The 15,482-nt window shown below is 36.4% G+C and overlaps 1 protein-coding gene across 2 annotated transcripts in view; it reads left to right on the forward strand.

Moving 5' to 3' along the window:
• The window catches only part of clip1b (CAP-GLY domain containing linker protein 1b), a 36,049-nt gene extending 20,840 nt beyond the window's left edge, over positions 1–15,209 (forward strand). For both annotated transcript variants that reach the window (XM_039677308.2, XM_039677309.2), the window contains 8 exons: positions 5,478–5,563; positions 8,980–9,082; positions 9,194–9,237; positions 9,994–10,054; positions 10,276–10,432; positions 11,641–11,696; positions 11,780–11,901; positions 13,284–15,209. In XM_039677308.2, coding sequence (XP_039533242.2) covers positions 5,478–5,563; positions 8,980–9,082; positions 9,194–9,237; positions 9,994–10,054; positions 10,276–10,432; positions 11,641–11,696; positions 11,780–11,901; positions 13,284–13,512 — 858 coding nt within the window. In that variant the 3' untranslated portion in view covers positions 13,513–15,209. The remainder of the gene's footprint in view (positions 1–5,477; positions 5,564–8,979; positions 9,083–9,193; positions 9,238–9,993; positions 10,055–10,275; positions 10,433–11,640; positions 11,697–11,779; positions 11,902–13,283) is intronic.
• The last annotated feature ends 273 nt before the right edge of the window (positions 15,210–15,482 follow it).

Consider the following 15,482-nt stretch of genomic DNA (forward strand, 5'->3'; position numbering starts at 1 on the left):
AACGTCATTAAATATAATGTTTATTCATGCAGTCCTATTGGAATCCAGAGGAAGGTTATGCAGCGGCTGTCTTCATCCACAACCAGGCGCTGCACAATATTCTGTATTGCTCGGTAGCTCGATCTGGTTTGTCATCACGAGGTAGGCATCTATGTAATTTAGCTAGCTATGCGTGTAATGTGCGAATCGGTGGGCGGGGCTAAACCGGGCGTGTTGAAGTAGGCATTGATGATCTTCTGCAGGGGTGGTGTTTTATCCTTTTTGTCGTCAAAGTTCCCCACTTTGAAAAACGAGTCGTTTGCTGAGCCTGGTGTCTAAAAGCTTTTATTGGACTAACAAGGACGTTTTCAGTTCTGAAACTTACAGGATATTCTTATAATATGATGACCTCTTAGATGTCAAAACCTCAAGGAAAATTTGATTTCTCAGTTCATCACCCCTTTAAATTTAGCTCTATTCCTCAAACAAAGCTATCAAAAGTATTTATTTAGCATGTGACAACTTATATACTTTTTGTCACTATGAACTGCTGTTATATAAACAATGCTGTTATATAGGTTTGAAACGACATGTATGAGTGTGAGTAAATGATGACAGAGTTAAAAGGTTTGGATGAACTGTCCCTTTAAGTTTATTTTTGGTTTCTGTATTGAAAAAGACAACCTTATTGTGACCTCATTTAGGACTTTAGTCCCCTCCAGGTTTAAAAAAGCAGAGTTAATTTAGGTTAGCCTGAATTTCCTTCTATTTTGTCTCATTCAAGGATGACACTGAAGTCTCTTGCACAGCCTCTGCTCAAACTTAAAAAAAATAAACCAATGTTTAAAAATTTGGGGTCAGTAGAACATTTTTTAAAACATTTTAAAACGTATATGCTTAATCCGGCCGCGTTTATTGGGTCAAAAATACAGTAAAACCAGTAATATTATGAAATAATAGAATTTAAAAGAACCGTTTTTTTATTTTTTATTTATTTAATTTATTCCTGTGATCAAAGCTGAATTTTCAGCATCATTACTTTAGTGTCACATGATCCTGTGATCCTAATATGATTTGTTGCTTAAAGGGGAACTCTGGCGCAAAATTAACCTTTGGTCTAATTAAACATCGGTCCATACATGCAAAACGAAGCATTGAGAACTTTGTAAGTGTACAGACCGTTTAATAAGAAGATACTTTATAAAGACAGTTCACTTTGTGTATACAGACAGGAGCCATCTTGGAAAACAGTCTTGACTAGTCGATCCCCGAACGCCGTTCATACAGTTCAGAAGTTCGCTGAACTTCATACAGTTCAGATCACTCAGCACGAGGTTCGATTTGTCGAGACTGTTTTCTAAGATGGCTCCTGTCTGTATACACAGTGAACTGTCTTCATAAAGTATCTTCTTATTAAACGGTCTGTACACTTACAAAGTTCTCAATGCTTCGTTTTGCATGTAGGGACCCTCATTATGTTACTGTGTTAGTGTGGGGCTATTTTGAGCCTTGTTAGTGGTATAAACTAGCGATTTCTTTTTACTTAGTCAATGCCCCCATTACTAGCATTATACGCTAAACAGTTTCTAGAGATAAAACTCTTTACATTCGATTATCATGAAAACAAATCTCAGAGAACGGTTGACTATGTACCGATGTTTTATTAGACCAAAGGTTCATTTTGCGTCGGAGTTCTCCTTTAAAGAGCCCCTATCATGGATTTTTGAAAATGACTGTTCATATGATGAAAACATCCTGCAAAGATTTATATCTGAAAGTGCACCGTATATAAAGTTATTGTCTTTCAAAAGTGAGAGTCGACTCTGAGTCTATTGTTTTTGAAACGAGTCATTAGCTGGTTCGTAGTGATGTAGATATATATTGGTTACTGGGCGCGCAGACGGAAGTGTAAACTTGAAGTCTGGATTCGCAAAAATGTTTTTGGGAAAAATGTGGATTCGCAAGCAGTTGTTCCTGAAGGAGGGCTCAGTAACTACTTACCCAGTGTATATGGATCAGCTTCCTCCTTCGAATCACAACCTGGAAGTATTATTAAGAATTGTTGCTTTTATGGGTTTTGAACGGTTTTGTTGCATCGAGACGTGAGGCAGTATGTGTGTGCGCGTGTATCTCTGTGTGTGTGTGTATGTGTGTGTGTAAGTTACACTCTGCGCAGCTTCTAGGTCTCCAATGTCAATTTTTTTGAAATATGTGAAATGTTTGTCGCTGTTATTGGAGTTGTCATAAAGAATAGAGCGTCTTGTAGTACTGCAGTGCTTCATCAATATGTTTATGCGCTATGCTAACAAACAACTGACTGGGTCTGTCATCGGACCAATCACCGCCGATTAGCGTCACGCAAAGGAGTGGTTTGGAAAAATGACTCGTTGTACGAATCATTTTATTAGTCGGTGAGCAAATCAGTTAAAAATAAATGTGTGTTTTTTGTGTTTTTTATCCTTGCATGCATGTTAAACTGTTTTTGGGAACTTCTAAAACAAAAATAGCAACATTTCAAATGCTATGATAGGGGCTCTTTAAGAAACATTTCTGATTATCAATGAAAACAGTTTTGCTGCTTAATACTTTTGGGGAAACTGTTTACTTTTCAGGATTCTTTGATACAAAGTTAAGAAAAAACAAACAAATTGAAGTTCTTTAAAAAAAAACACTAAAAAACGTACATTCAATGGTAGTGTACTTTCACCAAATAATGTTTTAACAGAAACCCTGAGTTCTCTCTCCCGCAAGGATTTTCATTTCTCTGATGTCACCAGTCAAACATGGATTGTCTCATCATGTAGAAACGTCTAATTCAGGATGAATGAGCATTGATGACGGAGAGCAGCTGAAGGGGGTGGTGGTGGGGGGTGTCCAGAGGGGCGGGGCTTGTCGTCCTTACGTAATGAAGCTGCCCTGTGTGATGCTTCTCAGAGCGTGTGTTTGCTCAAACGTGAGTGTGTGCTGGAACGCCAGCGGAGCACGAGCGGCTCTCTCTCTCTCTCTCTCTCTGCAGGGGGCCGTAGGGGGATGTATTATTGATAGGGCACATTTGTTTGGAAAAAATAGCAAGGACACAAGCATGGATGTGACAGCACTCCAACAGAACTACACGGGCAGCGTTTATACCTCGTTCTGCCAGGTAAAGGTCGCTCTTCCCCTGTGAGGATGCATGATACTGTATATCGGTGACCATAGTTGGACCATTCAGCAATAGTAGCTTTTTTTAACTATTGGAATTGGGTTGTGAGTGTGATGAAATTGGCTTTTTTTTCAATTTAAACCCTTTTGATAGCATGCATGTTTGGATGGCTGATTGCACTTGAAGTGTGTATTATTTTAGATGATGTTAAATGTGAGCGCTGTTTGTTGTTGTTGTCGTCGTCCCCCAATGCATCCATTTATAATATCAGCCAGTGTGAGTTAAAATATCTAACTTCTAGAGTTTATTTTCAGGACCAAATTGGATATTGGTAAATTATCTTGAGATATCCCTCTATTTTTTGTGTCTTTCTGATTTTTTAGATGGTTTTAATGCATTAAAAGGAAAGAAAATCCTATTACGTGTGACTTTTATCTTGAGAATGTTATGGCGTGTACATTTGAGTTGAAGAACGCTTTCATGCGAGTCTGTATTCATTCAGTGATGACAGGATAATTCCTCAATCATCAAGGATTCTCTCGAGTTCCTAAACACTGAATCACTCCATGATCTCAGCACAGGCAAATCTCTGATTCATAAAAAAAACATTGATGTTGGTCTTTAGCGGATCTTAACATTGATGTTGGTACTTACAACTCCAATTGTAGGTGTTTGTGCTGAAAAGTGTAATCAGTCTGATGTAGACCAGTTAGTTACAGTGAGTCTGATGGGATTGAATTATGGGTCTCATGGGAACAGTAATCTGACTATACCAGATTTCACAGTCTGACATGCTTTTACTAAGTATTAGTTGTGCATGTATTAGTCCTAAATGTGATTTATCTTCTCTGAGATTAACAGAGTAAGCTCTCATTGATTATACTTTGTAAAGATTAGACAGTGTTTGCTAAAGAAGGCATCACTAATACTATAACTCATGCTTGGGTTTAGGTTTTGTTACTAGTTTTGAGCTAGTTTTGGTGTGTAACTTGTACTTGAAATGTTTGTGCTACAGAAATAATTGGTACTTCACATTTTTAAGGAGAGATGGTCTTATTTTACAATTTTTGGACGTGGAGATGGCGGAAAACACCCAGAACACCTTTTGTGCATAATCTTTTAGTATTAGTTTTCTTTTATTGTTATATTTATATACTATTATTAATATTTTTAATTAGCTTTTGCTTTTATGTTTTTATTTTAAATTTAATTGAAGTTTCAGTCATTTTATGTGCTTTTGTCACTTTTTATGTTTCTCCTTCACAACACTGTAAAAAAATGTTCATGATTTCTAATCACAACCTTTTTTCTTTTGTAATATCAACTTGAATAATTTATGTGGTCCAGATAACATATTATTTTGAGTTTGTTTCAATCTCCTTCGTTGTATTAACTACATTTTAAATTTCAAAGAACGTAGAATTAAGGAAACCAGGTTACTTAATTTTTTAAGTTAAACCGCAATATTTTTTTTACAGTGTATAAGTTGCATTTACTTTATTTTATCTCTTAAGTTTGATGCTCATTTTAGTTGAATGTGATGTTGCTGTTGATATTTGACTGTATAATTTTAATGTAAAGCACTTTGAACTGCATTTTATGGCTGAAAAATGCTATATAATTTAGGGATATATAAATTGATGCTATATAAAAAAGGCAGCATTTCAAATTTCCGTTTAAATGTTTTAATTTAATATTTGTATTTTATTTCAGCTTTATTTTAATTAATAAAACATTTTAAATAGTGTTAGTAAACCATAACAGCACTGCTTTTCCTCTAAAAATTCACTGTAAAAAATATATTTTCATGATTTGTAATCACAACATTTTTTCTTTTGTCAAATCAACTTAAATAATTTATGTAGTACAGATAACATAATATTTTGAATTTCTGATGATTAAATCAATCTCAATCATTGTATTAACTCAATTTTTCCATTTCAATGAACTTAAAATAACCAGCAACCATTAAACCAACAATATTTTTTTACCGTGTGGATAATTTCTGTCATTAAGAAAATACTGTAGTAAAGATAATAATAAAGTATAGAACAACAAATATTGTAGAAATACACTATGTAAATGTAAATAATATTTATACAACATAGTTTTTCCCCCACATTACAGTAATGGAAATTAGATATATTTGTGGTAGTGAGAATTTGAGCTGAAATATGCTTAATTATCATCAAAATAATTTACGAATGCAGGAAAAGACATGGGGGTCATTAAGTATGCGTGAATTTCTTTATGGAAAATGCATGTTTTTGGAAGGTTTCATGACATTCTCTCCAACACGTTTTGTCCAAAAGCATAATTTTCACTTGTTTTAATGATCTTTTATCTCTTCCACCAGCTTGAGGCCCTGAAGCAGCAGAACTCTCAGTATCAGGAGCAGTTGTGTTCAGGAACTCAGCGCATCGGGAACCTCTGCAAAGAAATGTGAGTCTCCTCAAGTCCTGCTGACATGCAGCCATGCATTTTCTCTTCACCGACTGTTTCATTATTATTCACTTTCACACTTTCATTGATAGTGATAGAAGAAAGAGGACTGAAATGATAGGGAGGAGAGGGAAGTGACGCGTATCTGTGCACGTGCGCTGACCACTAGACTACAGCTGCGACAGTTAAATGCTATTTAACATCTTTCAGCTGCGTCGTATTAAATTAATTCTCTGCTTAGTTGGAGCTAAACAGCATTTTGATGTTAATTAGTTGGGTAAGTACTATGTTGTGGTGATTAAGTGAGATCAGTGAGTCACAGAATGACATCACGAGTCCACCTGGTTACAACAACTGTGATTTCTGTATAACAAAAGGCGTAATGCACGTGTTCCGAGTCTGACGCATTGAGCTCACATGGGCATTATGAGTTTGAAGTTTGAGTTTGCCTCGCAGCATTTCACATTCAGGATAATCAATAAGAAAGATATGTAGGGCAGAACCTGATTTTGTCCATTAGGAATTGATTGGATGGTGAAAAGCGCCTCTACTGTATATGAAAGTGTTTGAAAAATAAGAGGGTTTTGTGACCCGCTGAAAAGATAAATTCTTCAAAAATAAGTACAATACAATTTTTAATTAATTGCAAAAAATTTAATTTACCTTTTTTTTACAAAATGTTAATTTTTTCACGAGCACTTTATTTGCTTATTTGCTAATTTGCTATTACTTTTGCAATAAATGTGTTTGAAAAATGAAGTAATTCCAAAAATGCATATTTTTGAAATTGTTTGCACCATTTATTTGCAACACATTTGCTAATTATTTGCAATTTGTCTGCAATAAATTCGCTTTCAAAATGAATTAATTCCAAAAATAGTCATTTAAAATGTTTCACTTTTTATATTGCAATAAATTTGTTTGCAAAATTAATTTAAACATTAAGCTCAAAATGCTTTTGTGATGGTGTAAATGGGGTCCATATTGAATTCATGTTGACTTTAAACTAAAGCAGCACTAACCGAAGCTCAAAGCCTTGGTAACTCAAACTGATCCGACACGCTCCTTCAAGCTTTGGCTGATCGGCGTGTCTGGCTCCGGTGATGCGAGCAGGTTCCCGTTTGAAGCCTTTTCTGAACTCTTGCACTGAAGAGACTCTCAGCCCAACGCTTCAGAAGTGAGCGTCTCTCCTCCAGGGAGTTTTACGTAACCGCGTCTTTCCAACTACAGCTGCTCTTCTCCGCCTGTCTAATGGTCCCGACTCCACGTGAGTTCCTTTCATAACGCTCTGTTGATCTTCCGACACCCATGAATATGTGTCGTGACATAGCCTGTAATATTATAATTTTTAAAAAGTATTATTTCTTTATGAAAAAAATAGTGTTCTGCTTCATTAAATGCAGCATATTCTTTTTGAATCCGTGGGAATCATTCAGCCTGTAGTTTCATGACGTACAGAGACTCCGCTTGAGTTTTGAGCGTGCATGATTTGATTTATTCCTGCATCATAATGCACTCTAGGTGAAAATAGATTGGCTCATTCGTTACACACGAGGAGGATGACGGTGACCTTCGTGTTGTGACTTTGTGGAGCTCTCTTTTATCTACCTCTTTTTGGAACCAAACGCTCTTATTTTTCAAACGCTTGGTCTTAAAAACCAGTTAAAGGCTTGTGATGGAAAGGAAAGATGATATATTAAGCATGATGCATTCACTTGAGAAGTAAATTGAAGAATATGATTGACATCAGGGTGAAATTTTGAGGATTTGTCACTGGCATCAGAAAAAACATTAAAAAAAAATCATAATGTATTTTATGCCCAATTTGTTTTTAAAAAAAAAAAAAAAAAAAAAAAGTCTAATCCTCAGCAAGGCTGCATTTATTTGATCAAAAATATAGTAAACTGTAATATTGTAAATTATTACTTTTTAAATAATTTTTTACTGTTGTAATATATTTTAAATGTAATTTATTCCTGTGATCAAAGCTGAATTTTCAGCATCTTTACTCCAGTTTTCAGTTTCATGATCCTTCAGAAATCATTCTAATCTGTTGATTTGCTGTATCAATGTTGAAAACTGCTTAATATTTTTGTGGAATTCCTGATTTTAAGATTCTTTGATGAATAGAATGTTTAAAAGAACAGCATTTATTTGAAATAGAATAAACAACATCATAAATGTCTTCACTGTCACTTTTGATTGAATTAATGTGTCCTTGCTAAATAAGTGTACATTTCTTTAATATAATTTATTTTACTGATCCAAAACTTTTGAACAGCATTGAAGGTCATCCAGACGATGAATTCATACAGAAAATTCATATACTGAAAATTGCTTGTATGGCAATTGGAACATAATGTCCACTGTACGCGAGATGAAATTGAACCCAAGTGCAGTTTAATGAAATAAAGTGACAAAATATAATCCACAACTGGCTTGACTATGGCTCGACTATGCCTCGACTTTGTCTCAACTATGGCTCGACTTTTGCTTGACTTTGGCTCGACCATGGCTCGACTTTGGCTTGACTACGGCTCGACTTTGGCTTGACTATGGCTCGACTTTGGCTTGACTACGGCTCGACTACGGCTCGACTTTGGCTTGACTTTGGCTGGACTATGGCCCGACTTTGGCTCGACTATGGCTCGACTATGGCTCGACTATGTCTCGACTTTGGCTCGACTTTGGCTCGACCATGGCCCGACTTTGGCTCGTCTTTGGCTCGACTATGTCTCGACTTTGGCTCGACTTTGGCCCGACTATGGCTCGACTATGGCTCGACTTTGGCTTGACTATGGCTCGACTTTGGCTCGACTATGGCTCGACTACTGCTTGACTATGGCTCGAGTATGGTTCGACTACGGCTTGACTTTGGCTTGATTTTGGCTCGACTACGGCTCAACTTTGGTTTGACTACGGCTCGACTACGGCTCGATAAATGGCTTGACTTTGGCTTGACTAAGGCTCAACTACGGCTTGACTATGGCTCGACTACGACTCGACTACGGCTCGACTATGGCCCGACTTTGGCTTGACTACGGCTCGACTACGGCTTGAGACAAGACTTGGCATGAACATAAATACTGTACATTCACCAACAGTAGGTTACAACATCAAAGCTAGACAAGAGACAATGGAAACATGAGGGCTATAAATACACACAGACTAATTTACCAAGACATACCTGAACACAATGAACCAATAAACCAAGACAATTAACCAATGACAACATAGGACACATGACAAGGGGAGCACATGACAAACCCGGGAGCACATGACAAAACCAGGAACAATGACAATGGAGAAACTGCACAATAAAGGACATGAAACAAAACTCAAAACTAAACATGTCAGTAATATACTAGTCCTGTATGACACTATAACCATTATTTTTTCTTTATCTCTCTCCATAGTGAGGAGGTAAAACTGTCAGCCAATCAGAAGTCTCAGAGGCAGGTGTCGCTCCAGGACGAGAAAGGGATGTTGGCTCAGGAGTTGGACGTCTACAACAAACAGGTGTTTATCTCTCTGCGTCTACTTAGGCTTTTCCTGAACTGCTCTGCTCTGTGACATTCTCAGTTGGTTTGAGGGATTGAGTTATTATGTATCATGTTGTTTTTTTGGCAGCTCGATGACGAAGCTTTGACTAGCCATCTGGAGATTACAGAGAGGTAAGCACGTCTCTGACTCCGTATTAAGTTCATTCAATCAAATCAAAACATTAAAAGACAGTTCTGAGTGAAGCCTGCTGTTTGTAACCATAGGAAATAATATATATTTGTGTCTCAGTCAGTAAAAACAAGCATAAACACAGTGCCCTCAAACTGGAAGTCTATGGGGAAAGACAATGTGGAAATGTTATGCTCGTATTAACGTGACAGTAGTGATGCAAGTATTTTTCCCATCCATTTTCTTCACAAGCATTCAAAAACCAAATTATCTGTGGTTATAAACAGCATGTCACGGATGCTTTTGATGGTGCTTAATGGAGCTCTGACTCATTAATTGTTCAAATGAGAGCTGGATTTGAGATCACATGCACTCTGGAAGCTTTAAATGTCATTTCATCTCCCAGGAAATGAAGACTTGCTAAAAAAAAAAAAAGAAGCTTGTCAGTACATGTTCTTTAGAGATCAGTGTTTTATGATATACTAAGATCACCACGTCTAGATTGTTTCCATGATTGCCGTTTGGTCGAACAACTCACATAATGGTACCAAGTACAAGCTTTTGGCTTCAGATCTATTGTTTTCCTCCACCCTAAAAAAACCACTGAATGTCTGTTCATTTTTTGCATGTTTTTCTGTAAGCTTTTAATCTTCAGGGCTCCATTGGGAGATGTTCTCAGAGTGCATATGGCTTTTGTAGCATGACTGTAAATCCAACAATGGGCTCCAGTTATAGTGAGCTCTTGTCTGTTCTCACAGAGAGAATTCCAATGCAGTGATGTCCGATAAAGACAAAGAGCTAGAGACGCTACGAAATGAGGTAAGAGCTTTGATTCTTGAGTTTTATAAGTCTAACCAAACCTCTGGGTCAAGTATGTTTTATCCACTGTGAACTATGACCGAGTTGAACTTACTGTATGTACAAAGAATGCTTTTAGTAGATTCATTTCATATCAAAACAATATGTATTGTTGGGGCTTAATATTGTCAGATAACGGGAAACTGTCATTTGTGATCTAAAGATGTTTTTTGTTATCCCAGATCGCAGTGCTGCGTGGGGAAAATGCCGTGGCCAAGACGCTGCAGTCGGCCGTGACGTCTCTAGAAAGGGACAAAGCCCAGCTGCAGAGCCGAGTGAACAGCTTGGAGAAGAAGCTGGAGGGCCGGGAGACGGGGAACGGAGAGGAAGTCATCTCAGGTCCGTCAGCGTATTTATATTTGGAATAGATTGAATAGAAAGCACTTCTTACTGTATACTGTGCAATAAACTGTATACTGCTAGCTATTTATTTACTCTACTGTTCAAAAGTCTTTTTTGTCTGCATTTGTTTGTTAAAAATACTGTGGAATCTGTAATATTGTGAAATATTAGAAATTTTAAATAACTGTTTTCTTTGTTCGTATATTATTTCTAAATGTAATGTGTTAGCTTTTTATACAAATAGCTGAATTTCAGCATCATTACTCCAATCTTCAGTGTCTCATGATGATCCTTCAGAAATCATTCTAATATGATGATTTGCTGCTCAAGTAACATTTTTGATTATTATCAATGTTGAAAACAGTTGTACTGTTTAATATTTAAATGAATGGAGCAGGCTTCACTCAATAATTACACTTCAATTTATTTTAAGAGTGCTGGCCTAATAAGTAGAATACATATATGCAAGAAAGAGGCCGCACTATGCATAACAGTGCGGCTTCTTTCTATCTGTTTAATATTTAAAAAATAATAATAATTCAGGATTCTTTCTTCTGAAAATTGAATGTATCCTTGCTGCATAAAAGTATTAATTTCTATCAACAACAACAACATACGGACCCAAAACTTTTGAACGGCTCTGAATTTATTATTTAATAGTACTATGCAAAATGATGCAGAATGCTAAAATGTTGTCACATGACCTTGTTGATCATGTCAAATTGTCGTCACATGACCACATGACTTGATCATGTTGCAGTTTTTGCGTTTTGCAATCCAGTTTAATTCTGGAAATGCTGCTCAGTTATTTTTAATCCAATTATGTGTAAAAATATACTTATGGCAGCATGATCAAATAATGAGTTAATATTTATTATAAAAACAGTTGAAATAGAAATGAAAAAGTAATATTAGTAACATACAAACAAGATTTTACAGAAAAATGAATCCAAATCGAATGTTTATGACCAAAAGACAAGTCACGTTATAATGTTTGAGTAATGTCTTTAAAATGGAAAACAAGATTACAAATAGTTGGTTTAGTTCATCATGCTTTTGTAAATCATAATGTAGAAATTATGACATAACGAGTCAACTTAAATGAACAAATCCTTCTGGACTACTTTTATGCAATTGTGACATTCACTAACTCTCAGCACTGTTCTCACTGAACTGAAGACTGTTCGTTTGTCTCTCCTGTACAGTGGGTGATCCTGCTTTGGACCAACTGAGAGAAGAGAAGGAGTTTGCTGAGGGACAGGTATAACTTCTCTATTCTGTATTTGATAACGGTGATATGTGTGTAAATGTCTAAAATCTGCCATGTTTCCTTGCATGGATCAGATCAACTTCCTGAACTCTGTGATTGTGGACCTCCAGAGGAAGAATGAAGAACTAAAGGTGAAGCTGAAGAAAATGGCGTTGACCGAGTTCAATGGAAATGATGGAAATGATGAAAATGATGAGTGAGTCCAATTTCCAAATCTTCACTTGCCACTTTTCTGTCTGGCAGATCAGATTGCAGCCAGAAACTGGAGCCTTTTGTTGTTGTTGCTTTGCCAACATATTCCAACTTATTTTACTATCATTGATTTGGTTAAAAATGATCCAAAATACATTTTTGAGCAAGTACATAACCAGCCAGTGTTCAAAACTCTTTGCTTGCCGTGGCTCGATTCAAAACGGTCAGCTTGTAATAAGTTTTTAATTCCAGTGGGACTGGTGGATTTCACTGGGAAATTCGAGCATGTCTTTGCGTCCTTACGTCACATCTGTACACACACATCTGCACACACATATCAAGAAGAGTCTCGGCTAGTAGGCTATATTGTGTGAGGATGTTGGAGGTGGAGATTTATAGCCTTTTCTCACAGCACTTGATATAATCAAACTTACCAATTTGATGGCGGATCCAGAAAGGTTCAAACGACAATCACCAATGACAACAGACTCACCCGCTGTAAATGCAAAAGAGTTCGTTCGGACTTCGACAGAAAAAAGAGACTGCAACCGGACCCGTGCGAAAACAAGGATAATATCAAAAGGACATTACATTACATATAGTCACGCAATGATGATGTTTTTTATTTGAGATCAAAGTATAATTTGCACGGTTTAACGTGATATGATCGTCGATCGTTAGATTTAATCAGCGTGATTTACTGCAATGCTTTTTTTCAGTTAGTTGGTCAGAAAAGGAGATTGGATGTTACTTGTTTAGATAACATTTTAGGGTGAAAATTCTTACGTTGGTCATACTTCCAAAAAGTGGAACCTTTTATTACGAATGCCAGTATCGACACCGGCGCGGCGACTGACAGCCACACGCTCTCCTCAAAACATCGTGTTCATCCTCGCTGTGCCGTGCCGAGGCACAACTCGCGTAATGTTGATAATTCCGTGAATGACTGCAATTGCAGATTTCGGACCGAGATGGCGACAAAGAGGAAAAACTGCAGACTGCAGCTTTATTATTTTGAATTGGTTTTATTTTTATATTTTAATTTTAAGTTTTGTGTAACTTTGTTGTGTTTTTGTCATGTAAAAATATATAGTTTTTATACATTTTTATTTCAGTTAATTTTGATTTAAATTTGTTTTATTTCAGTTAAAATTTATTAATTTTTAAAATTTCAGTTAATGTTTATTTTAATTTCCAGCAAAAAAATGTTTTAGTTTTAATTTCTCTCTTTCTCTCTCTCTCTCTCTCTCTATATATATACTGTATGTGGTCACGTAACATTGAACATACTTAAAATGCATTGCACTATTGTTACTATTAATGTTGTTTTCTTCGAAAAGGTTTTGTCATAATAGAATGTTTTGGTTTATCCTCTTTTTTCTCAAGTCTTGGTAAGGACAAAAAGAAGAAGAAAGCCCCACCACGCGTCTTCTGCGACATCTGCGACTGCTTCGACCTGCACGACACGGAGGACTGTCCCACGCAAACGCAGTCCCCAGACTCGCCTCCGCACACCACTCACCACGGGGCCCGCAGCGGCGAACGGCCGTACTGCGACATCTGTGAGGCGTTCGGTCACTGGACAGATTCTTGCAACGATGACCAAACCTTCTGAACTTCTCTTCTACCCCTCCGCCTGTGAGCAGGCTATGCACAGATCGCTTTCAACCAGATTCGCTATTTTTCTACACAGCGTATATACATTCGAACCTCTTGTACATTCCTTGAAACGTATCCGTCCGTATGAAGGCTAAGGTATGCTGCATTGATGGAATTTCAATTATGAAGATGAGAGATATTTCTGTGTTACTAATACTGTTTTGTGTGTTTCATAAGATTTTGATCCACTGATGAAATACCAGCAAGAAAAAGAGGCACGGTAATGTGCTGTGTATTTAAAGCTGCTGAGTGTAATTTCTACTCCCCCAGAGGCACAAAATGGAATTGCAAAAATAATGACCATTTCCAAACAGGTTTCTCAAACACTCCTTTTCTTCCATTGTAGCTCCGCCCCAAACTCACGCCATTGTTTGAGTCAGAATTTGACATTTGAGACGGCTCAAACAAACAGCGATGTTATGAAAGCACCACAGAGTGTGTTCGAAACGGTTTACTAGCACAGTGCGAACCGCTCAGTTTACTCTGAATACTGCCCATAATGTTTTTAAGAAGTATATAAAAACAGTGCACATTATGCAACAATAAATTATACGGCAAGAAAATCATGTCACACATAAAATCGACTCAAGACGAGCGCATTGCATTATGTGATTGATTTTAAACTGTAGATTTTTACCCAGGCATTCTTGGCATACCGAAATTATACATACTATGCACAGTATAAATACTATATCCTGCAGAAACGTTACCTGCAGTATGGTAGTATGCTATTGCGAACATACCCACCGTTGTTGCACTTTTTTGGTAATTCACCCTACGAATGGTTTACTTACAGTTGTAACTGCACATTAAACCAGGATAGAAATGATTTTAATGAATAAAAAAATACACATTTCAGCTTAAGGAACTCATAACGGATTGTTATCACAGGCACAAAACCGTATGACCAGTGCACCAAACTAAGCTGAAGCTAACCACTATTAACTTATTGCACTTCTCACTTTAAATGTATACAGCACATGAGTTTATCTACAATTCTTTGAAACTAAGTTATTCTTTTTACTGTTAAATGTCAGACATATAGTCATGATATTGTTATATCAATGGGTTTTTATGTGTATTGTTGATGTTATGTCCTGTAGACTTCAGGCCTATTCACACCAAGTCCAAATTTTTGGCATAAAAAAAGAGAACATTTTTGTTGTATACGAACACAAGATTGATTTATTTAAATTGATCAAATGCTGTTTCTTTAGGTATTCAAACTTTTCACAAAAACTCAGTGTGAAATAGGTTTGGTGCAAAAAAAAAATGGTTTGCAAATATTAATGTATTTTAGTCACATCAAACTTGGTGTGAAAAGACCCTTTGCTAAAGCACAACTTTTAAGCACAAAATCATATTGTATCTCTTATTATTGATGTAATATTAACAACAAAGTTTATTTAGAAACGTAATGAACTGCAAGTGTTAGAATTGATAACCCGCAATGACCTGGTGCACAAGATTATATTTAATATGTATAATATTCATGATTATTCCCCTTTTATTTAAATTAATTTAATCCAAAAATTTTGCAGTATGAGTACAAATATATGGTCAGTTTTTACTGAAATATTGTGATAGTCTTTAACTATTGTACTGTTTCATGTACTGTATATTCACCTGAACTCAATACAAACATTGAACAAATTTTTCTTGTCATTGTTTGGATACATTAAGCCTTCTGACTAGTGACTACACATTCATTCTGTGAAAAGCATTTAGTCATTCATTAACATCAAATAACAATTCTAGCCACAGTTCTAGGGTGTTCCTGTGTGGTTGCTAAGGTGTTCACTATGTTGCTAAGGTGTTTGGAGTATCTTCCCTCAAGTCTCAATTTCACGCAAGGGTGATCACCAAATTCCCATCCTACAATTCCCAAATAAAACAGAAGGGGCCTGCCTGGTCAATAATTCATGT

The sequence above is a fragment of the Pimephales promelas genome, chromosome 23, assembly GCF_988280905.1.
Source record: "Pimephales promelas chromosome 23, fPimPro1.hap1.1, whole genome shotgun sequence".
Lineage (NCBI taxonomy): Eukaryota > Metazoa > Chordata > Actinopteri > Cypriniformes > Leuciscidae > Pimephales > Pimephales promelas.